Source organism: Lygodium microphyllum, chromosome 25 (genome assembly GCF_053477565.2).
Source record: "Lygodium microphyllum isolate KBCC chromosome 25, Lygodium_microphyllum_v1.1.10, whole genome shotgun sequence".
Classification (NCBI taxonomy): domain Eukaryota; kingdom Viridiplantae; phylum Streptophyta; class Polypodiopsida; order Schizaeales; family Lygodiaceae; genus Lygodium; species Lygodium microphyllum.
Genome location: NC_141159.1, coordinates 69,855,346 through 69,880,198, shown reverse-complemented (window position 1 = coordinate 69,880,198; position 24,853 = coordinate 69,855,346). Strand labels below are relative to the sequence as shown.

Sequence of the window (24,853 nt, the reverse complement as noted above, 5' to 3'; positions counted from 1 at the left end):
CATATCTGGCATACATATAAATGCCTGGTAGCCAAACATCCTCAAGTAATCATAAGAGGGTCTCATGCCACTCCATGCATCGTGTGGTGTAATACCATCCAAAGTCAGCAGACAAGGCATCTTATTAAGCAAGTAGACTACCGTCATAAGGGCCTCAGCCCAAAAGCCATAAGATAACTTAGTTGTGGTAAGTATAGAAGCAACCTTTGCCTGTAGAGTTAGGCACATGCCATGAATAATCCCATAATACCATGGGTATAGGAAATCAATGCCAAACTACTGATAATAGAACTAAAAGCTAGAAGAGATTGCATGATTGTCATAATCCATATGCAAGCACCTAGGCCTCAAGAGTAGGGTAGTGTAGTTGCTATTCCTAGAAGTTACAATTTTTTTAATCTTACAAGATGCCTCAAGAGTGTCACCTTCTCTGGGTACCCATTACTCAATATATATAGGAACACATTGTGTGTATACATATCCTTAGTGCTATGATCCTCTTTGGACTTTCATTTCTCCCGGATAAGGTTTGTTCTTTCTTCTATTTTCCATTGCAGTGACTTCCCTTCTCAATCCTCACCTTCTTTCCCCCCATTGAACAAAGTCCCCATTGGAATCTAGTCTCAAAGTTGGTAAGCCTCTTGAGAAAACGAGTAACTAAATCTAAGGGGACCTTGAAGTGTCACCTCCACTGGGTGCCCATTAATCATATATATGCATGTTGCCCCTCTTTCTATATATGACACACCCAAGCCTTGCTACACTCTTCCATCTTCCATCATTGAAGGTTTTCCAGATGAAGTTTGCCCATCTTGTTATCTACTGTGCTAATCCCCCTCCCTTCCCAAGCCCTTAGTCTCTTGCCTTCTTTGTATCCATGACAAGCACAATATGTTTTAGACAAAGTCCCAACATTATTCCCACATTGTGAATCATGACAACATCATGAGCTCCTGTAAGGGAGGGACTACATTACCTAGCTAGGTGGAGTTGGGTATAGGGGTTGCTAGCATGGGGTGCACCTAGCTTGTGATAAGAAGAAACCTGGAAGAAGCTCATGACATTGAACATTGAAGTGCAAAAACAAGGGAAAAGAGTTACTTTTCTCATATAGGAAAAAGTTGAAAAGGACAAGGTGGGCCCGTCGTCCTGCCATTTGCCTTGCCTGTACCGCCCTCCCCTCCCCTCCCCTCGAGGGCTCCAAGGGTGCCCGAGGGACCCGAGAGACACATTTTGGATTTTAGGACTATTGCTCATGTGACTAGGATAAAGGCGTCGCGTCACCACTACTGAGGTTGGTTACACACCAAATGACGGACACCCACTTTGTAAGCTTTAACCAATCAAAACCCTTATTTAAAGGTTGGGCGTCTGCAGTCCTTTACACATTGGAGAGGGCATGACTTGTTGTTAACTTGCTAAACAGGTGAATTCTCTGCCCACTTTTGAACGGGGAGTCTTCCCTGCTCACTTTTGGACGGGGAGTCTCCCTTGCTCACTTTGTAAAGTGACGGACGAAGGTGCACTTTTTGCATTTGCAACCAACCAAAGAATTTATAAATTTATTATTATTATTATTTTTACAAACTATGTCTATTTGATATGTCCAAATATGACACCCATATCCACATCTAGTTTCAAAAAGTGCATGCCCACACTCTCTAAAGGGGTTGTCGGTCTATCACTTGGTGTGTAACGAGCCTGAGTCTATGTGGCGGAGACGGTCTGGTCTGGCGTGAGAGGGCGGGAAAAAAAGGACCTCCCAGTCAGGGTGGTCGTAGGCGTCTCCGTATGGCTATTATCGTCGGAGGACGGAGAGAGAGAGAGCCAGAGCGCAGCTTCTGCCAGAGAGACGACTACAGCCGAATGACAGCCCGCCGGAGGCTGCCTTCTTCCTGACATCCACGCTTCTGCGCAATCTTCATCCCCTCCTTCATGGAGACGAACTGTGTCCTGGAGCGTCGCCCCAGTGATTGCCAGAGCAGCGCAGAAAGCCATGCCGCTTTCCTGCTCAACCACGTCGATGGCGAATTTGAGGATGAAGACGGAGATTGGGCCACTGGTTTCATCAACGCAGACCCTGTGCCTGATGGCTTTCATTGGCTAGGAGCATACCACGACAGCTCGTCGCTCTCCTCCAGCCGCAAACGGCATCATGACTGCAGCGAATTGGAGCCGTCCTTTACGTGCGGTGTATGTGAATCGGACCTCCCTTTGCAGATGCTTGGGCCTGATCTGGCATGCAGCTGTCTGTGCTGTGCTCCATGTCTACAGAACTATGTAGAACTTCAGCTCTTACAAGATATCACAGCTCAGCAGGACAGTAGTGAGGGAGGCTTTACAGCGTTTTCCTCCTTAAAGGGGACCATGAACTCGTTTTGTTGCCCCTCATGTGCACAGGCATCAGCTTTATCCATGCGCAATATACAATTGCTCGCACCTGAGGCTTGGAGAAATTGGGAGGAAGAAGCCAGCGAAGTTTTATTCAAATCTTCTGACTATGTGCACTGTCCAGGGTGCAATGTGAGAATAGAGAAGGTAGTGGGAAACATGCCCGATGGTATAGCACCATCAGGAGTTCCAGAATTTGATCGCACTGTTCCTTTCACAGAGCTGGATGATGTTGGCAAACCCTTGTCACGAGCAGCTCTTTTCCACAGGTACAAGAATTCTTTCCGCTGTGCCCTGTGCAAAGCAGGGTTCTGCGGCCTTTGCCTCAAGGTTCCGTATCACCTTGGTTATACCTGTGAAGAGTATGACAATTTTAAAAATGCAACACATTGTTTATATTGTGAAGCACCAATTCCTGGGAATGAGTGGCTCAGTATACAAGCCAGCTCTCTGAGTGTGAAGGATTTGTGGAAGGCTTTAGACAGAGAATGTGTGGATGCATCATGGTGCGTTGAAAAGCGGGAGCTTGTTAGTGTTCAGAGATTAGCTTTGAGTGTCTGCGAGTCAAAGGATTGCAAAAGGCGGCTCACCACAGCATGCACCCGCAAGTTGGAATGTGGACATTGGTGTGGTGGACTGAGAGGGGAACGTAAATGCTTACCATGTTTAGAGGTAAAAACTGGTGGCACCTCAGTACATTGTGCATTTGTTTTATATTACAAATCTGATCCTGCTTCATCTGAATGCAAGATCATGGCATAGTCTGGTATGTGCAAGTGCATATGCATACATACACACGCATGTGCATAGGTGCACATATCCACAAAATAGTTTTCGAATAATTTGCGTTAGAAAGGCAATGTTAGGCTCTATATAAGCACGAACACACATTAGCGTGTGTAAAAGTGCATGTCTAGGTGTGAACACCTTTTACACCACTTAGCGCCAAATAACGGTCAAAGGTGCAGGTGGACACTTTCAATTGTACTTTCATGAAGCATCTTATTATGATTCATCTATCTTATTACTTGAATCCTAGTGTACATGCAACCTCCCTCTCTTACCCCCCTTTTCCCACCATGGAGTTCCATTTGCCATAGTTTGTTGGACTTCATGTGCGTATCACACCTAATTATGGCATCATAGGATGTTTAATTGGTCAACGTTGCCATTGCTACCTCCACCAATGCACTACCTTTGTCTTATTTAATGTTGTGTTAGTTGTCCATCATTGGCAATACCTTTGCAAATCTAGAGGACTAGGAGGATCATTGGCAAGTTTCTGGATGACTTGCAGAAAATGCCACACACTTGGCTTGCCTGACACTTTTTGCACTATCCAACTATACCCCTACAGCATGCCTGTGATGATGTGTTTGCCGACTACCATATTACTAGTTCGTGCTGCTCAGATTGCTTGCTTGCATTGCCCAAGTATTGCCACATCAACTATTGGCAAGTAGCCTATTGACTTGCAGAAAATGCCACGTACCCAGCTTGCCTGACACCTATTGCACTTGTTGTGCTCTCCAACTCTACCTCCTACAACATGCTTGTGACGATTTGTTTGCCAACTACTATATCGTTGGTTTGTGTTGCCTAGATTGCTTGCCTATGGTTGCTCAAATATCGTCACCTTCAACACACAACATATCATCTCTAGCTCATTTGCCTATCAAATTCTTGTGATTAAGGCTTTAGTTTCTTAATTAAAGTTAATTTTGAAGTTGCAACTCATTATAGGCTTGAAAAGTTTCGAAGGTTTTCGCATTTGAGCACGGATTTTTGCAAAATTTCACACGTCATTGGGGCTCTTTATCTTTCTTCAAAATTTGTCCAAATTTCTTTACTAAAATTTTGGGCTTTTCATGTTAGCATCTATCTTCATCAAATTGAAGCCTTCAACAATTGAAGATCGGTCGGATACATTGCCTTCGACATTGGTTGTATAACGACCTGCCAAGCATTCTGTGCTCGATGATGCCATTGCAAGCAATCAACATTGATCATGATGTCCTCAACATTGACATCGAGGGGGGATTTTAATCCCATTAAACTCATCTACCTTCTTGTGTGAATTCATATTAGTGTATGCTAAAGAACATGTCTAGGTGTGAATACCTTTTACACCTTTTACTCTTAAAAAAGAGGCAAAGGTGTAGGTGGATACTTTAGCCTATATATTTAGGCTTTATTAGTTGTACTTTCTACTAAGCTAAAAAGGTACATTATAAACTTAAAACCTTAAAGCCCAATACTCAAAATTACCAAGCTTTATTGACAATTACCAAAGTGTCTATGTGCCATAAGCCAACACCTAAACTTTTGGAGGATCCACATTTATAAACAAGATACTGCCCAGCCATGTTCCATCCTTGTTTTGCAGATTCTCCATTAGTTGGCGCTAGTCTTCCATTGCTATCTACAACCCTCCATTGATGGATACCTTAGTTCATGGTGCTGCTAGCTCTTTCACAACTACAAGCAACCTATTCACGTAGTCCAGAAGAGTGTGTTTGCTGCATACATCTTTCCAGCCCTCTCCATGCAAACTGTAGTTATTGCCATTATCCCTAGGGACAACAGAAGGTTGGGTTTGCTATTTGCTATAGCCATTTGCATCATCTTTATCTTCTATCTACTACTTCATTGTTCTAGATTTGTCTACCTACATTTTTACTTCTGTTGCAAGCTAGCTTGTTGCCACTGGCTTTGATCAGCTTGATCTAGATAGATTCTTTGTTCATCTCAGCCTTGGTCCATTTTGAGACACAAAGATTTGAGGTCTTGCATTCAATCTTATATATTGTGTTTATTGCATTTACCATTCTCTATTCTTTTATCTCTAAGTCACTCTTTACGTTTGGGTTCTATTGTTTATTACTTTGTGTCTTGCTATACACTTGTAGTTTTTTATACTAGAGTATTTCTTTACATGGTATAAGAGCTAGGGTCTTTACATGGTATTAGAGCTAGGTACTCTTTGAAGAAACCTAGGCCATGATATGAAAGCTTGACATTGGAGGCAAGGAAGAACTCTAAAAGGAAGATGGCTTTTAATACATCAAAACTACTTCAATCTCTTGAACAACCTATGTTGAGAACCAAACAAAAGTGATACTTCTAACTAACTTCCAAAGATTCGGACATTGGAGAAGAATCATGTGACTATCATAGATAGTGTTGTTTTTATAGGAGACTTCATGGGCCGAATACAACTCAATCCTCATGTATAAAGCCTAGCATTTTTCTTCCTTTAGATTCTATACATAAATTTAAAGATCTTGCAAGATCGACGAAGCTTTCAACTAGGATTGGCTACCCAATCGAAGATGGAGACAATGAGTATATACCATCCTTTCCAACCCCTCCTACTTCAGTGCCAGGCATACAAGTTTACACTTCTATTTCCACTTCTTTTGCTTCTACTTCTAGGTAAGCTCTAGTCAGTCCACATAGGCCTAGGTCTTGAATAGGATATATTTTTATATGTAAATACAAGAGGAGCTTCATATAAAAAGAAATCAAGTAACCCTTTTAGTTTTCCTTCAAGTTTTATATCTTCCCAGTCAATTTGATGTTAGTGTTTCTTTTACATTTCCATTTCTACCTCAAAATTAATAGTTTCCATTCACTCCTATCCCATTTGCACCACAATTTCCAATTTCATTATCCCTTTCCTTCTCTTTTGTTGCTTCTATACTTTCATTTACACGATCACTCATATCACCATTGACCATTTCACCCGTTCAACCACACACCACATTGGGGGTATCTTCAAACACAAGTACATCCTTTCTGAATAGATCCTTTGCTTTTGCACACACAAGTTGCGGTTGTGCTCTGGTGGTGGAGGCTTATCCTTCAAACTAAGCACTTTTGGGATACTATTTGCATGGGTTACATACCTAAGCACTCCCACTGGAGTGTTGACCATTGGTACCATATTTCATCAGAATTGTATTCATAGAAATACAGAGCAGCCATTTCAGTCTGTTGGAATGACCTAATGCATTCCAAACCCTCCGAGAAGGTGAAATGGCCAGGGAACGATCCCTATCGTTTCCCAGGTCGTTCCCTACCATTCCCTGTTGTTCCTCTCCTATTCCTTGCTTGGAATAGCTATTCCAGGCTTGTTGACAAAAAGTTAACGTTTTCTTTAGTTTTTTCTTCTTGCTTGTGTCACACTCCTTTTACCACATGTTCACCCATCTCCATGGCCTAATGTGCACGTTCTAATCTCTCTCTCTCTCGGGTTGAAGATTTTTCATCTTCTGCTTCCTCTTTCTCCTCTCTCTCTCTCTCTCTCTCTCTACTTTGTTTGTGTTTCTCTTTTGTTGCGTAATCTCACATGGTATCATTGCCTAAGCGAGGACACAATCTAGAGATTTCTTGCAGGTTTTCATCGCGGAGAAGTAGCCTAGATTTATTAAACATAGGTTTTTAGCCTGCGTTTGCTATATCTACTGCTTGTACAGGTGGTCAAATGCCTAGTCAACCCTCCTTTTGGAGACCAAGGGCCATTATTCAAGGCTAGGCGACCTTGTTTAGACATTAGGCGGCTCCAATTTTTGCGTTTTGCAACAAACACAAATTTGCGTTTTACAAGTGGGAACTTTTTGGCTCAGACGATAGCTTTTTGGCATAGGTGACAACTTCTTGGTGTAGGCAGCTCCCTTCTGTTGGCAGCTAACAACTTTTTCTTGATACACAACACATCTATAGTCTGTGTAGTCAACAGTCTTCTCTCTCGTGTTGTCTCCATCAAAACATAGCTTTTTGGGTGATTGCAGGATCAAAGATGTCTTACGAGTTCACGAGCTTTGATGACTCAGAGGAACTTCTTTCCAGACACTCTTTTAAGCAGTGAGAGGAGTCCCTTGTTTGCACTCATCACCCTTCTATTAATCTATCATAGAAGGCTTTGTCCGAAGTGAAGTCGCCGTCCTTGATACCCTTGGTATAGGTGTCTGTTTTATCTTCATTACTCAAAGAAGAAAAACTCGATGGTTTGAACTATTTGTTGTGGCCGTGTAAGGTGGAGTGCATACTTGACATTTTCGAAAAGCTCGTGTTGTCAGAGTCTATGCCATGGTTGTTTCAGTGTTAGATTTTCTCTAAAAGTGGTAAAATCTGAGTTTGAAGGTTTGAACTGTTTAAGAGTTGAGTCGAAGTCTTAGTGAGGAGTAAGTGATCAGGAATTTTGGATCATGTGTTTAGTGGTGCTGTCTCGTGGGTTTTGTTGAGGTGAGATCCTCAGTCTTTATCGTGTGGTGTTGTCTTGGGGGTTGTCAGAGGCCAACTACCCAATTTACCTACCAATGTTATGTGAGAAGATTCGGTGCATGCTGTCCACAGCTAATCTCTTGCAATCATTTTGGGAAGAGGGACTAAAAACCGCGGTGCATATTTGTAACTGATCTCCATATCGTGCATTTAAAAGTGGCATCCTTGAAGAGGTTTGGTCTGGCAAACCTGCTTCATATGACCACTTAAGATTCTTTTGCTACGAATGCCATGTACATGTACATGTTGATAGCAGAACCAAACTTGACATGAAATCTCATAGAGGCATCTTCATGGTTCATGGAGATGAAGGTGAAATGGGCTATAGAGTTTGGATTCCAAGCATGAAAAAGGTGCTACGTAGCCGGGATGTGGTATTCAATGAGTCAAAGCTGTTGAAAAATGTCACATCTAATGACTCAGACAAAAAGAAAGTTAGATTTCAGCATGATTAGTTACTTGAGCAGCCATCAACCACTGAAAATTTAGCTCCTTTTCATGTTGATTATGATAAGCAGTGTATCATTATCGAGCCAAATGAAAATGGGTAGTAAGGGGATGCTGAACATCAGCTTGAGCACCATAATCAGCATGTGAAAAATGAATTACAGCAGCTTGAAATTGTATTACAGCAACCTGAACATGCAATTCAACAGCCAAACAATGAGGTCATTGATTCCCTTGGATGTGGATCCATTATCTGATAACACAGATCATTGGGTAAGAAGGTCTACACGTGTCAGAAGACCTATATAAAGATTTGATCTTTCTTTGGATTGCATTTTGCTCACAGATGAAGGTGAGCCTCTTACATATAAAGAGACCTTATCATGTGAATTAAAGAAAAAGTGGGAGCTAGCTATGCAGGAAGAAATGAAGTCACTGTATCAGAATGATACTTGGGATTCGGTTACATTGCCCAAGGATAGGAAAGCCATTCCTAATAAATGGGTCTATAAAATCAAATGTGTTGATGACAAACCCAAATACAAAGCCAGACTTGTGGCTAAGGGCTATACACAAAAGGAGGGCATTGATTTTTAGGAAGTGTTTTCTCCTGTTGTCAAAATGACCACTCTTCGAGTGTTATTTTTCATTGTAGCATCTATGGATCTTAAACTTGATCAGATGGATGTTAGAACTGCATTTTTGCATGGTGATTTGGAAGAAGAGCTGTATGTGAAACAACCCAAAGGCTTTGTTATACAAGGAAAGGAGCATTTGATATGTAAGCTTAAGAGAAGCTTGTATGGTTTGAAGCAGGCTCCTAGACAATGGTATAAAAAGTTTGATGCCTTCATGCTTTCACACGAATTGAAAAGGAGTAGTGCAGATCACTGCTTATATATTAAGAAGGTTGATGATGGAAGCCTTATTATACTTGTGCTTTATGTGAATGATATGCTTATTGCTGGTAAGCATAAAAGTCAGATTAATACTTTGAAAAGACAGCTGAATTCAGTCTTTTCCATGAAGGATTTGGGTGCAGCTAAACATATTTTGGGCATGCGTGTAACACGAGATAGAGAGCAACAACTCTTATTTCTCTCACAAGAAAAGTATATCAAGAAAGTACTTGATCATTTTTTTATAGCTGATGCTAACCCTCCTGGTGTACTTTTTCCACCTTATCTTAAGCTTAGCAAAGTAGATTGCTCAAAAGATGATAAGGCAGCCAATACTATGAAGGGTGTTCCTTATGCTTCAACTTGTGGATCACTCATGTATGCTATGGTTGCCACTAGACCTGACATTGCTTATACAGTGGGAGTTGTAAGCAGGTTCATGTCAAATGTTGGCAAAGCACATTGGGAAGCAGTGAAATGTTGTTAGATATGCTCAATGCCCCACCCTCATAAGGTGCCACCAATGATCCATGGTGCTTAAAGTTGTAAGGCCCCCATTATAAGGAGAAGCCAAATGTGAGCCCGGGCATTGGTTGAGTCTTGACTTATATATTAGATGAGGTTTATGTGATTGGATGGCAAAAAGGTGATCATTGTGGGTCTAATCTTTGGGTTGGACTGAGTAGTTAAGCTGGTAGCAACTCGAGGCACATTGCATTGAGTTGCGGGGTAAGGGAGTTAAAAGAGGCCCTTATTTTGGGGTCCGAAGGCAGCGCCCCCGGCCTGACGGTAAAGAGAATATTCCTTGGAATATTCCCTGGCTGACTAGTGGAGACTCATATGGTAGGTTGGTCATGCCGACCTAACTGCCTTCACGGGCTATAAAAGCTAAACCCCTTCACAGCCATCGATCATCTATCTTTCACCCATCAGAGTTGTTCCAGCTAGCCTTAAGCTCTTCACCTATCTTCTGTGTAGATCGCTATCTAAGCTTCACTATGGAAGCGCACCGGGGGACAGAGCCATCTCTGTATCAATTGTTTGGAGCTAAAGAAAATTTCTAATTTTTCTCTTATCTATTGTGTACTCTCTATCTCAGGTTCTGTTCGCTGCGTCGTGTAATTTTTACATGGTATTAGAGCCCAGGGGGCTCTAGGGATTGAAGAGTGCGTAAGAGGCAAAGGCTTCAACAGCAAAGAGAAACAATATCGTCTTTTGCAAGCGGTTTTGGCGCATCAGAAAGCGGTGCAGGAGGTGGTGCTACTGTACCAGCTATTCAAACACTGAGGATTCGTCCACCAACCTTCAGCGAAGGAAAGTTAGATGGTACAAACTATACCTTGTGGAAGTTCAAAGTTACAACTATTCTTGATTCTTATGAGCTTTTGGAAACTGTGTTGGGGATTCATATAGAACCACAGCTTACTCTCGACCCATCAAATCCTAGTGTGATGATTCCTCTAAATATAGATATTCTACGAGCTTGGAAATCAAAGAATGCATATGCATTGTGTGTCTTAGTTACAAGCTGTTCTGACAGTGTTTTGACTTTGATTCACTATACAACCAAAGCATCAGAGGCTTGGAATGTACTAAGGAGTCAGTATGAAACACGAAACCAAATAAGAATTCAAAACTTGGAGAATCAACTAGCAGGAGAGAAGTTTGTTGAAGGAGAGACAGCTGAAGCATTCATCACTCGGATTAAGAATCTATGCGACCAGATGGCTGGTGCTGGGATACAAAAGACTAGCGAGGAGCTAGCTCGGAGGTGTCTTCGAATTTGTCCACAAAAGTTTGATGGACTAGTAACTGTCCTTAATACTCATGTGAGACCTCAAGCTTTGAGTTTTGAGGAGTTTTGTGCATTATTGCTGGAGGAGGAGTTGATGTTGAAAGCCCGAGAAGGAAGCAACAATGGAGTTTTTGCATTCTTTGCCAATGCAAAAGGCAAAGGTGGTTCCTCCACAAAAAATGATGGTGACAAAAAGAAGAAGGGCGATAAGGAAGTTTCAAGGAGAGTGATTCTATTGCAAGAAGAAAGGATATGCAATCGCAGATTGTCGTGTCAAGAAGGTAGATGAAAAGAATGGTACCCTTAAAAGTAAAGGGAAAGAGAGCCAATACGGCTGAAGTAGAGTTGGAGTTATTCATGGCGACCATTGAGGAGGTGTGCTCCTCGACGCAAGAAGAATCTACTACTGACTCATGGGTGTTGGATAATGGGGCCTCCTGTCACATGACCGCGTCACATGACCATGTCACATGACCAACAAGAAATGTCTATACAGTTCTATGTAGTCTCTACAAGAATCCATCACTGTGACGGTTGAAAATGATGCAAAATGCCCTGCTGTAAACACAAGTACTATTTCATTTATTGCTGCAGATGGTGTTGTAAAAAAGATCTCAAATGTGTTGTATGTTCCCGAAATTAGGAGAAATCTGTTATCAGTTGGTGCTATAACTGATCTTGGTCATGAAGTGAGGTTCAAGAAGACAGGTGCACAGAGCCATCTCTGTATCAATTGTTTGGAGCTAAAGAAATTTTCTAATTTTCCTCTTATCTATTTTGTACTCTCTATCTCTATCCCTTTCTTAGATTCTGTTCGCTGCGCCATGTAATTTTTACAAATGTATCTTACGGTACCTTAAGGGCACACAAAGAAAATGTATTTGCTATGGCAAAGGTACAATAGATCTGTAGGGGTATTGTGATGCAGACATGATAGGTGGCTTGGATACTCGCAAGTCTACTAGCGAGTGTATCTTTACCTTGATATGTGGAGCGGTTTCTTGGTGCTTTAGACTGCAAAAAATAGTAGCACTCTCTACCACTGAGGCTGAATATATTTCAGCCCCACTGAAGCTTCAAAAGAAGCTTTTTTTCATCTGGTCAAGGATTTTGGGCTGCCCACCAAAACACCTATACTTAGATGTAATAGCCAGAGCGTTGTATGCTTGGCTAAGAATGCCATGTTTCATGAACGTACCAACAATATTGATGTTCGGTATCATTTTATCAAACATGTTGCGGATGATAGTCTAGTCACCTTGACTAAGATCAAATCACAGGATAACCTTGCAGATGTCCTCACTAAAAGTCTTGCAAAAGCATTGCATTAGACTTGTGGGAGTTGGTTAAAGGTTCGCTTCGGACCTTTAAGTGGGAGGTTGTTGGTGTAAAGGCCCTTTACTCTCTCCCGTGTATATATTACTTCACACACGTGAACTCACCCTAGCGGGTGTAAGTGTACTGTACCCTAAGTATAAATACATTCTTTTATTCTTTGTGTGTACCACACTGGTACACACCTATCCGTTGACTCACTCTCTATGTCATTGTTCAACACTGTTCAATTTTAGATCATTGAGCACCTCGATTAATACACCTGCTCTCTGCTCTCCCTCTATCTGATCTTGCTTTAACTCTACAAACTAACTTGATTAATTTTCACCATGAGAGAGAGAGAGAGAGAGAGAGAAGTCGACACCATGTTAAGATGGAAACCACTTTTTTTAAAGAATTTATTGAAATAAAACCACGGGTACAAGTGCTTGAACCATATACAAAAGGGTTGATTTGGTGCAATTCTGAAAATTAGGGTTTTGAAACCCTAATTTCTATAAACACCAGGCAATAAGTTGATTTTTTTTCTTTAGTGCTTGGATTAGATCAAGCTAAGTAGAAAGCGTTTCTTGGATGAGAGATAGATAGGAGAGTAGGCATGTGGCAGAAATTTCAGCATGAGAGCTTGTTTCAAATGAAGAGAGAGACCTTCAATATATGTAAGTGTGGGGCTTGGGTGCTCAAAAGTGAAAAGTAGAGGTTACAAATAACAAGTATTTGTTGAAAATGACAAGTGTAGGAACACTTGTCTCTTCAAAATGACACGTCCTCTTCTAGATGTCACATGTCACTTTTTTAGAAAAAGAAGCTTTCAAACCTTCTACTCAAAATCTCTCAAATGGTTAAGAATTTGAGAAAGCTGTTAAAGACAAAATTGTTTTTTGCGAAATTTCGGAGCCTTTCACGTGAATAAAATTTCCATTTGAGCAACTTTCAAAAATAGTAACCTCCTAAAATTTAGGAGTTGCTTAGCTTTTGGAGATCTTCATTATATAGGTTCACTGGTTCATAGTTTGTTTATTCAATCATGAGTATTAGATTTCACTTTCTGAAACCACTTATTATATAGGCTTCTAATCAATGTGACTATCTGAGTGTAAAAGTCTTAGTTATCTCAGCTTTCTAGTCAATCAGATTGCCCGACTAAAACTTTTAATTTGACTTGGGTATCTTGTCAATGACGACTCAAGTATAATTATAGGGCGTTTTGGCCATTGGCCACCCTTAAATAGAAAGATGAACATTTAATCATGTTTTGAAACACTTAAATAATATAAATTGCCTTTCAAAGTGCATGAGCATCAAATTAATTAGGAATTATTAAGCCAATATGACTTGGTAATAATTGATATATAAAAGGTTTGTTACAAAAGAGATGCTTGGGAAACGGAATCCATATACCAAGATATGAGACAATACAGAACCAATGTGAGTCACCGGTTGTGAAGGCACTGACACTTGCTCCTTTCTCTTTACTAGAATTAGTTATGTGAATGAATGATCATTGATAATGAATGTGGAGGAGATGTCTGAATAAATAGACAAAAATAATGCCATAAATCATGTTAGGTCGACTAGCAATAAATGCTAAAATGACTTTTATAAAATGCCAAGAAAATTGCCTAAATAATCAGGATAATATCTTGATACCCTAGCCTACTAACATGCAGAGACTCAGCTATGAACTGACATATTTGCTAATACCCTCTCTCAGATCATGGGTGATTTGATACAATATAATATACAATGATAATGTTCCATCATAGTATATACAACAAGGACCACCAAAGTAGAACCATGGATACCCAAGTAGTGGGTGCGCAAGCCACCACCAAGGTGCCTCGGAGAGAACCTGATATCGATGTTGATCATATCAACAGTCGAAAATAGAGAAGAATCATAGCAGCTCTCAATATCTGTCAATAATGTCTCGCAGTAGTATACAAGACCATCGTGTCAAAAATGCCTCTAAACATATATGACCATGGATTCCCCACCTTTGGCTAGATCACCAAAGTGTCTCCTCATGTGAGCTTAAGACTAGGAGCCAAGCCCGCTCTCTGTCAAATAACCAACTCATTATGAACTCGGATGTCAATTCGAGCTCCAAGATTTGAAACTATCAGACTTTGATCAGTGCTTTAGAAATGTCGCTCTTTAGAACCTGTGCACTTGTATACCTGTATAGATGAGGTTCATCTACCTCATCTCACCACCCTCTCACACTTCCTCTTTGGCATTGGAGAGTTGTGGGGGATGACCCCATTACTTGTACTAGCAGCTTGGAATGGAGCCCCCTGTAGCCATCGTTAGGGCGACATAGATGGAGCCTAAACTTGGACTTGAAGAATAGAAAGACTCTCCAAGAAAGTCGTCACGTGTTGTCGCTGTCCGTGCTTGCTCCTATTGTAAAATTGCTAATGTTCTGTCGTCTTTTCGGAGATGTCCCTTGCCACAATAATGACACTGAGACTTCTTCCATGGTATGACACCCCTCTTTGAAAGTGGAACATCTGAAGTACCAAGAGATAGCATCCTCACAGAAACCTGAAGTTGAACATAGCAAGGCTCCCACATAACACTAGTAGATGAGTAAATAATATTTGCATGTTGACTACAAGAGGAGATGCCAAAGGAGCCATGAGGAGGGTGATACAGAGAAGATGAAGAAAGGTAAGGGATCTTTAGGGAGAAAAGTAAGCCAAAAATACAGACTCACAAGGATTGCACGAGTTCCAAGTCTACAAAATACTGAGAAGACGGGTTTTAAAATGATTAGAAGATGGTCGCCTAGGCTGTAAATAAGTCATAGCAGTCAGAACAGGTCCAATTAGTAGACGAAAAGTCAAAACTCAGACCTGAAACAAAGTAGAACAACAGCAAGAATAATGATCCTATGCTCTGATACCATGTTAGAAGTGGACGTAGTGATGGAAGTGTGGAAACTGCTGTAATAAAGTGCTGAATACAAGAGACAAAAGAAAGAGAAAGAGAAACATTGCAAAAGAAAAGAACATTATACAAGGAATTGAGAAGCAAAGAGATACTCAAGAAATGGAATCCATATACCAAGATATGAGATAGTATATAACCAATGTGAGTCACTGGTTGTGAAGGCACTGACACTTGCTCTTTTCCCTCCACTAGAACCAATTAGGATGATCATTGATAATGAATGTGGAGGAGAGGGCTGAATAAATAGACAATAATAATGCCATAAATCATGCAAGGCCGGTCCGCATTTAATGTTTATTGGCCAGGAATAAATGCTTAAATGACCATAATAAAATGTCAAGAAAAATGTCTAAATAATTAGGATAATATCCTGGTGTCCTAGCCCATTGACACGCACAGACTCAGCCATGAACTAACATATCTACTAACAACATATCTCTCATACTAGTGAAATCTATATGATGAATTATAAACAGTGCATGAATCTGAGGTCTTTTTGACAGGGCATTAGCTATCTTGTTTTGCTTCCCAGGAATATACAGTATTTGAAAGTTAAATTGAGCTAAATAATTGGGCCATGTTGACTGAGAAAATGTCTCAAATTATCATGGTCCATCTTGATGAGAAATTTTCCACCTAAAAGATAGTATCTCCAATATTCTAAAGCTTGAATGATATCCATTAATTTCTTTTCATAGGTAGTAGTATTTTTTTTTTTTTTTTGCATTTTGTAACCTTGTGCTTGCATAGGTATGCTCTTCTTGATTTAAGAGTGCACCAATACAGTCTCATGAAGCATGCCATTTAATAAAGAAAGGTTTTGACAAATTAGGTATGATTAAATTAAGATCCTTTTTTGATATAGAACTTTGGAGCTTTAAAAAGCTCCATTCTCTAGTTTGGTCCATTGGAATGCCATTGCTTTCTTGGTTAAATCATGCAATGGTCTAGCAACCACTGCAAACCATTTAGTAAATCTCTTGTATTAAGAGCATAATCCCAAGAAACTTCGAACTTCATGAACACTAGTCAATTTTGGGCATTCTATAATAGTCTTGATTTTTTTGAATCCATTCGAATTCCACCTTCGGATACAATATGGCCCAAGTAGTGAATCTCTTCTAGGAAAAATTCACTCTTTTTGCTATTCATATAAAGTTTGTGTTTGTGGAGTTCTTGAAACACTATTTTTAAGTGTTGCTTATACTCTTATTCATCTTTTGAATAAACCGAAATATCATCAAAGAAAGTACCTATAAACTTTTGATGTGCTCTAAAGATTCTTTCCATCATTCTATTAAAGGTTGTAAGAGTATTGGTGAGACCAAATGATAGCACAAGAAACTCATATGAACCAAAAGTTGCCATGAATGTTATTTTATGAATATCTTGAGAGGAGCAATCCTTATGTGATGGTAGCCACTCTTCAAGTCAATCCTTACGTGATGGTAGCCACTCTTCAAGTCAATCCCACTGAATACTTTGGATCCATCCAATCTATCCAAGATATCATCAATTCTTGGAATGGAAAACCTAGTTTGAATTGTAGTTTTGTTGAGAGTCTTATAGTGTAGTATTCTTATGGACCTTGCAAAGGTTAAAGCAGCATGATCATGGCTATCTTTGAAAAATGTACATGAGATCCGCAGTTTCTTGGGTTTATGTTTTTACTACAGGAAGTATGTATGTGGGTTTGTTGAAATTGCATCTCCATTGAATGTCTTGTAGAAGACAAATATGCCATTTAGATAGACAACAATTGAAATTTTAGCATTTGAAAAGTTAAAAGGAAAAGATAATTCTAGATCTTGTGCTTTATGTTGCTTGATCTAAGGAAGTCATTTGTGGTTTAGTGTGATGCATGTGGAAACAACATTGGGGCAATTTAATGTAGGATGGTCGAGTTGTGGCTTGTGAGAGCCATCTTTTCTACAGTCTAGAGAGGAATTTGCAGATCCATAAGAAAGAGCTCTTGGTTGTAACTCATGCATTGTCTACATTGAAACACTATTTGTTAGGGTTGATTTTATAGTGCAAATAGATCATAAGACATTGAGGTACTTTCTAATGTAGACAAAGTTGTCAGAGAAGCATATTAGATGGGCAAATTTTCTCTCAATGTTTTAATTTTAGATTGTACACATTGATAGTAAAAAGAATGTTGTGGGTGATGCATTGTCATGTAAGCCACAAATTTCAGTTGTGAGCATGGTTTATTACACAAAGTTGGATGCCATGAAGGGGCAGTATGTTGCTGATTCGGACTTTGCTCATGTTTATGATTAGGTTTGCAATGGCTAGAGGTATGAGCACTTTGTGCTTAGAGATGGATTTTTGATGATGCATGGATGATTGTATCACAAAGTAGTTGAGGCCTCGAGTGATCATTGAAAGTCATGCTCCTCCGTATGTAGGACATAGAGGTATTGATGCCATAGTCAAGGCAGTGGAGTATTTCTTTTATTGGCTAGCTTTGAGACATAATGTAGAGCAGTTTGTCAGGACGTGCATCATATGTAAGAAGGTAAAGCATGATATGCAAAAGATGTCGGGCTTGTTCTAGTAGCCCTTGCCTATTTCAGACAGGCCTTGGAAAGCATTGCTATGGATTTTATTTTTGAGCTTTCTAGGACTCTTACATAAAATGATGCGATATGGACTATCATCTGCAAGTTTAGTAAATATGCCATTTTATTCTAGTGAGGAAGAATATAAAGATTGATCATATGGTATGATTGTTTTTATAGCACCTCTTTAAGTATCTTGGTATGCTAGAGTCAATCATTAGTGATTGAGATTCTTGGGTGACCAATTTATCTTGAAGGGGGTGTTTAAGAATATGGATATCACATTGAAATTCTCATCATCTTTCCATCTACAAATAGATGGTTAGCCTGAAGAGGCTAATTCCATAGTGTTGGATCTTTTGAGGTGCTATATATCCAACCATAAGACACAATGGGATCAATATTTGTCATTGGTTGAGTTTGCATACAATAGCATAGTGCATAGTTTCACTGGCAAAGTCCCATTTGAAGTGGTTGAGGGTGGCAAGAAGATACCCACCTACTTTACACACTATGGATAAATCTTTCAGGTTGATCGTTATGTGGAAAACTTGGATGCAGTCTATGCAAAGATAAAGTATGCACTTCAGAGGTCATAGAAAACACAAAAGAAGGCAATTCATCACCATAGACTTGCTTTGGAGTTTGCAGAGAGCGATTATGTATTGCCGCATTTTGAAAAGACAAGGCTAAAAAAGATTAAAAAAAAGAGAGAGATTGTTTCAAAGTTAAATATGAGATACTATGGGCCCTTTCAAGCGTCGGAGAAGATCCAGCGATGTTGCATCGGTTGAAATTACCTTCACATTGGCGGATACATAATGCCTTTCATGCCAGTTTGTTGAGGCATTTTCGTGATGAGATGCTTGAGGATGTATCTATTGAACTTAAGCATGAAGTTGAGGAGTTGGATGAGATATTAGTATATGAGCAGAATTTGGCACGTAAGGAAAGAAATGTCAGTGGTCAAGTTTCTCAGAGATATTTGGTGAAGTTTCATAATTATTCACCAATGGATGCTAAATGGATGGAAGAAAATGATGTGATAGACCATCCTCAGTTATTGCAACTTTACTTAGATGCCTTTCAGTTAGAGTCAACTTTTGTTTGACTCAATCAGGTTCGATAGAGTAGGGCTCCAGAACAATGCTTGATACTCAAGGGGGAGGTAGCACTTCCACTCCTTGAGTTATGGATAGCTCTAGTATGTAGTGGATCTCAAGTGTAGTGAACATATATCCAAGGTATTGTGTATGACGGTATATTTTGCTACGAGGTCACTACCTAGTGTACTAGTCACAGTGAGATGTATGCAGATGAGTATGAGTTTCACTTGGACATTGAAACTATACATTTGTATCTGTTTGATATGCATTTTTACATTAGTTTGGGGATTAATTTTTGATCATTAGAGATCAGATTATGGCCACTTTTGGATCAAATTTGTATTAGTTTCTTATTAGGTTTTTGCACTCGGTTTGTGATCAGTTTGGGATTACATTTGCAGCTATTAGTGATCGGTTTTCAGATCAGTTCATGATCAGATTATGCTTAGTTTTCAATATGGTTTATAGCTTGTTCGATGGGCAACAACATGTTAGTGAATACCATTGACAGTTTCAGCCATCATTTATGTTGAGTTTATACTGTACTATGGTTTTGAAATTAGAACGGTTGAGAAACAGGAGTTATGGATACATCCAATGGATTTCTAGCAATAGTTTTGGACTACTTTTTAGTTTTATGTTTTGAATATGTAGGTTAGAAAATTTCAGCAAGTTTTGGGCATATGGCATAGTTGGACAATAGTGGTCAATGTTGTGACTGTGATCCCTCATGGAAATTCCAATATACTATGCTTTTGCTTTGACACAATACAGAACAATTGCAAGGATTTCAGGGGGAGGTTTGTTATGGAGATGTGAAATTTTTGAGATGCTTTATTCTTGCTAGTAACATTTGATTAATTTAATAATTGAATATGCAAGGTTATGAGATATGTGATGCACATGTTAGTTATTTCATGGTAATAGGCGAAGGATCTTGAGAAGTTAGTATGTCACATGGACGTGCAATTTTGAGATACTCTAATCTTGTTGATAACATTTGTTTAAGATAATAATAAAATGTGAAAGGTTGTTTAGCACATGTGATACACATGCTATTTTGTGGTAACAGGCCAAGAACCTCGAGGATGTAGTGGGTGCCAAAGGCAAAAGTTGTAATAAGTTATGCTTGATAAGTACTAGGTGGTATTCAGTGTTCGATTTGGGCTTAGATCAATTTATTGGCCACCAATGTCAGTGGTGACATTAGAGACTAGATATTAATTAATTAATTAATACCGGTCTAAGAACTAATAATTGTCTAGGGATACTTGGAAGACAAATTGGTTTAGCCAATTTTAATTATTGACTGGTGAAATTAAATTTTTGAGCATTAGAATAATTGTTAAATTAATTTTTAGAAATAATATTTTAAAAATTAATTTAGTAAGTTGGATAATATTAAAAAATAGGATTAGAAGGTTGCTACTTGGCAAAGCTTATCCATGTAAGTGAAAAAAACGTTTTTAGGGACTAGTGGAGTCTATTCTAGTCATTGTGAGAGAGAATGAGGTTGTTAGAGCACAAGGAGATGCTGTTGATGTGATTTGTAACCACCATGGACCAATCCTACAGTAAGTGACAGCAATTTGAAGCCATCTAGGAGTGGGTGATAGTAGCCTAACGTGCTTTTAGTATAGGTGATAGCATATAGGGGGGGTAACAGTCTTTTTGGTGGTTCTAAGCTATAGGTGACAGCTTTCATGGCTATTTGAGCAGGGCAACAATAGTTTTTCAGTCTTCTTGCGATGAAACTTTGAAATTTCTCTCTATAGTATTCTCTCTTATCCCCTAGTCATCTCTCAAGTTATCTCAATGTTTTCTAGTAATTTGTAAGCCATTAGAGCAAAAGATTTCAGTCAAGCTCTATTGTAAACTTTGATTTACAGCAAAAATTAGGGTTTGATAGCCATCTTAGGATGTGTGCTTAGAATTGAGTAGGACTTGAATTTCAACAATTGAAATTGAGAAATTTCAGGGAGATTCAAGAGACCAACGCAACAAATATCAAGTTTGGGGTTGGATTTGTCTTTCAAGGAGCAAGGTGAACACTAATCCCCAAGCAAACCAAGAGGCAAATTGGTTTGGAGGCTTGCTAGTCAATCTTGATAGCAAGAGGCACTTGGATTAGCTAAGGAGGTAAGAGGATCTTAGTTGTACTCCATTCATTTGCAATATAAGATAAATAAATATTGCAAGGGGCGTCGGTTTTGGGGCCAGTAGAATGTTCAATGTTTAAGATTAAAGTAGTAAAGTGTGCACTTTCAGTTTACGTGAATTTTGTGCTTGTTGTAATTACTGCTTAATTAGGTTATTTACCATTCTATCCGAGGAGAAAGACTGGTTTCATAGTGAGTGTCAAAGGTGAAAGTTGTGATAAGTTATACCAGCTGGGCTTTGGTTGTCAATTGGTGTTAGTTTTGACCCTAGTCTATGAAATTTTTGAAATGATTTAATTTTAATTTAATAATCAGATATGCAAGGTTTTAAGGCACATGTGATGCACATGGTAGTAATTTCATGGTAATAGGCCCAGGACCACGAGAAGTCGGTGAATGTCAAAGGCAAAAATCATGACAAGTTATGCGAGTTGGGCTTTGGTTGTTAGTTGGTGTCAATTTTGACCTTAGGATAGTTGTTTGACCATCAAGTGTCAGCGGTGACACTAGGGACTAGCACTAATTAATTAGTTAATGCTAGTTTAAGGGTCAGTTGAGACTGGGGACCACTCAAGGTTGCAAATGGAAATTCTTGGAAAATGGGATCAGAAGGTTGCTACTTGGCAAAAATACCCATGGAGTGGGGGAGAAGGCTGTTTGGGGCTGAGAGAGAGCCATTGAGTGCATTTAGACTATGAGAGAGAGGAAGGAGCAATTGCCGGTCAGTTTTTGGGTAGGAAAACCACCATTTGCTGCAAGCGACAGCAGCTAGTGGCCTTTAGGAGGTAGGTGACAGGAGAGAAGCATCCATTTGAAGCTGGCGACTGCATTTATGAGGCACCTGACATTAGATGACTGCATTTAATGCAAGCTGGTACAAGCACCAATCAGATTTGAGACATTTCTCGTATGGAAATCAGGAAATTCTCTCTCCAGAAATCTCTCATATTCTCCAACTTATTCTCTAAAGATCTCAACAATTCTCAGCCATTTGGATAAATTTGGTGGACAGCAGTGAGAATTCTGCTGTAAACCCTAAAATTCTGTAGAAATTAGGGTTTAACAGTCACCTTCGGACTTGTGCCATTGGTCAAGGGCATTGTGCATTGAAATCAGCATCTGAAATTCAAGGATTTGTGAAGGATTAGATGCCAACTCCATCCATTTGTGAATTGGGGCAACATTTGGCTAGTTGTGAGTCGAATTCGTGCAAGTCTTGGGTCAAAAATCAAGGGGCAATTGATTCAAATTGCTTCTTGATCGTTTGTACATCAAGGTGCTCTTGGATTAGTAAAGGAGATTGTGAAATCTCAACTTGTACTCAATCCATTAAAAGTCAAGTTAAAGAAATACTATAAGGGGCGCTATTTTTGGGGCCTATAGGGTGTCCAATGTCCAAGATTGTTAAGGTAAAGTGTGCATTTCAGTTTATGCTCTCTTATTAATTGCTATTATTAAGTTCTTGATCACGTTTTACCACCCTATCCAAGAAGGAAGGCTGGTTTCAATTTGATCCTCTGATAGTCAGCTCTACCTCCGATTGAATTGAGTCCTCTTCTTTCAAGGACATAATTTTATTTACTTCATTTTAGAGTTCTGTTATAATGAATTATGGGTGCATAGAATCTCCATGACATTAAGAGAAAGAAGTAACAGGAGCATAATGGGGGAGTGCTAATGTCTATCCAAGCGAGATTGAGTTTGTCAAAAGTTCGCACGTTGAAACACGTTTTAGAACAGTATCATTATATTGTTTGACACCATTGTGCATACAATTATGCTTCTCATTCTTTCCAAAAACTGCACCACGAGGGAGGGAGGCTTTTGAGAATGACTCTAATATTGTAATTATGAAAGGCGTTCACATGCTTGGTGCCATGATCATAATGCATACATGATGAAACTTTATGTATTTTTAGGGATTGACCGGTAATGTTGTACTGTTTTGAAATTATGATTGGAGGATTCAAGGACATTTGTTCATGGGTAATGTGTTGTACTGCATTCTGTACTCAAAGGATCGTTGCTACACTGAAGTATGCTAGCCTGTGAGGGAGCTTTGCCCACAGATTGCACAGTTTGAGTGCAGTCCCGTGTTCATAGAGCATGGTGCAGGTTATGAGCTGAGTGTTTTACTGTTGATCTGCAGGGTGCTGTAATAATGGGCTTCCCTTCTGTGTGGCTTAGGTTTGAAGTGTTCACATCTGGATTGCAACTTATCTTCTGACCTTTCTTCAGGATGGCTGCCGTGAAATGGCCCTGTACCACAAGGAACATGCTCTTCCAGCTGCAGATGATTGGTGCTCCATTTGTATGGTGGAGTCTCTGCGGAGTGCTCCATCAATCCAGCTCAAGTGCGGACATATTGTTCATTTTGAATGCGCTAAAAAGAAGCTAAAGGAGGGTTTTCCTGGTCCAGCAATCTCGTTTGGTTACTTGAATTGTCCACAGTGCTCTAAGTGCATGGAGCATGAGAGCCTTGTGCATGATATGCGGAAACCATTGGAATTAATGAAACTGGTATGTCTCTGTCACTGCATTCAAGAATCCTAATTGAGAATAAATTCTTCTAGTACTGCAAAATTTCCCATGAAATTAGGTAAGTGAGAGAGCAGTAAAGAGACTGAGGATGGAGAAGATGAAGGCCCCTATGGAACCTGAAAAGCTTGAAGCAAATGCTTTGCGGAAGTATCTCTATTACATATGTTGCAAGTGCCATGAACCTTACTTTGGTGGAAACCGTGATTGTGGTGGAGATGAAGGGTAAATGTGTAGCATAAGTATTTTGTTCTCTTTACTGACTGGTCAAAAGCCTTAACTGAAGCTTTAACTCTTATAGGTTGCAAAACAATGAAGTCAGAAACTTGCACAACCCTCAGGAGCTAATATGTGGAGGCTGCAGTGCCAGTGTTGGAGAACAAAGGACTTGCAAAAAAGGCCATGGTAACCGGTATTTGGAATTCAAGTGCAGATATTGTTGCTCAATGGCCACTTTCTTTTGCTTTGGGCGCACACATTTCTGCTCTAACTGCCACTTGACTAGACCTGATGGAAATCCAAATTTTGTCCCTCAAGTATGCAAGGGTCCTCAATTTTGTCCTTTGCAAGTTGCACATGCGCCCAATGGGGAAGAATACTGTCTGGGCTGCTCTATGTGTCGAATTTTGAGTCAATGACTATATATCAACTTGATACTTATTTTAAAAAGGGGGACTGGGTGGTGTAAAGAAAATAGCACATCATGAAGAAATGGTGGTCCTCCAGCCTCCTGGATTATCGAATGGTTATTGTACATCGAACATGTAATATATAGTTGATCTTGACAGGGTTCAGCAGCTGGCCTTTTAACTAGAACTTCTGTAAAAGGAATATTCAAATTTGCAGTGTCTGCATCTTACTCTTATGGTTTGAAACATCAAAACCAGTGGATATACTTTTCTATTGCTTGCTTATGACCATCATCTTTGTCTAGTGCCTAGATGATTTCCATTGGCATTGTTCAGACCAGACACAAATTTTGTTGACGACACACTTTGTAATGGCCAGCAGCATCACGAGTCCCAAGCTCACATCTGCAGATCGATGGTTAGCTAAAAAAATTGACCGTTACTTGAGTTTCACTAGATTCTGAAGTGACTTGTTCTTCATAAACTGGCATCAGCAAAAGATGAGAAGTTAAAACCAATTTGAGTCTAAACTTCACAACCAAGTGTTTTATGGTGGTGTCAGAATGTCCTATCCTATCACTCTCTTGAGACTAGTGGCCGTTATGGTTCAGGCATACTTGTAATGTGAATAGCCTCTTGAAGATGGGGGGGGGGGGAAGCTAGTAATACTGGGGCCTGTGCTATATTGTTATATAAAGTTTGAGTGCATTTTCTCCTCTCTTGACTTTCGTAGCCAAGCACTTGTA

General features: G+C 39.7%; 1 protein-coding gene across 1 annotated transcript; it reads left to right on the top strand.

Moving 5' to 3' along the window:
- The first annotated feature begins 1,690 nt into the window (after window positions 1-1,690).
- Window positions 1,691-24,530, top strand: LOC148014349 (uncharacterized). Its single transcript, XM_087666674.1, has 4 exons — window positions 1,691-3,063; window positions 23,179-23,460; window positions 23,540-23,703; window positions 23,780-24,530. Exons 1-4 carry the CDS (start codon window positions 1,936-1,938, stop codon window positions 24,114-24,116), a joined length of 1,911 nt encoding a protein of 636 aa, XP_087522800.1. The 5' UTR covers window positions 1,691-1,935; the 3' UTR covers window positions 24,117-24,530.
- Window positions 24,531-24,853: the final 323 nt, after the last annotated feature.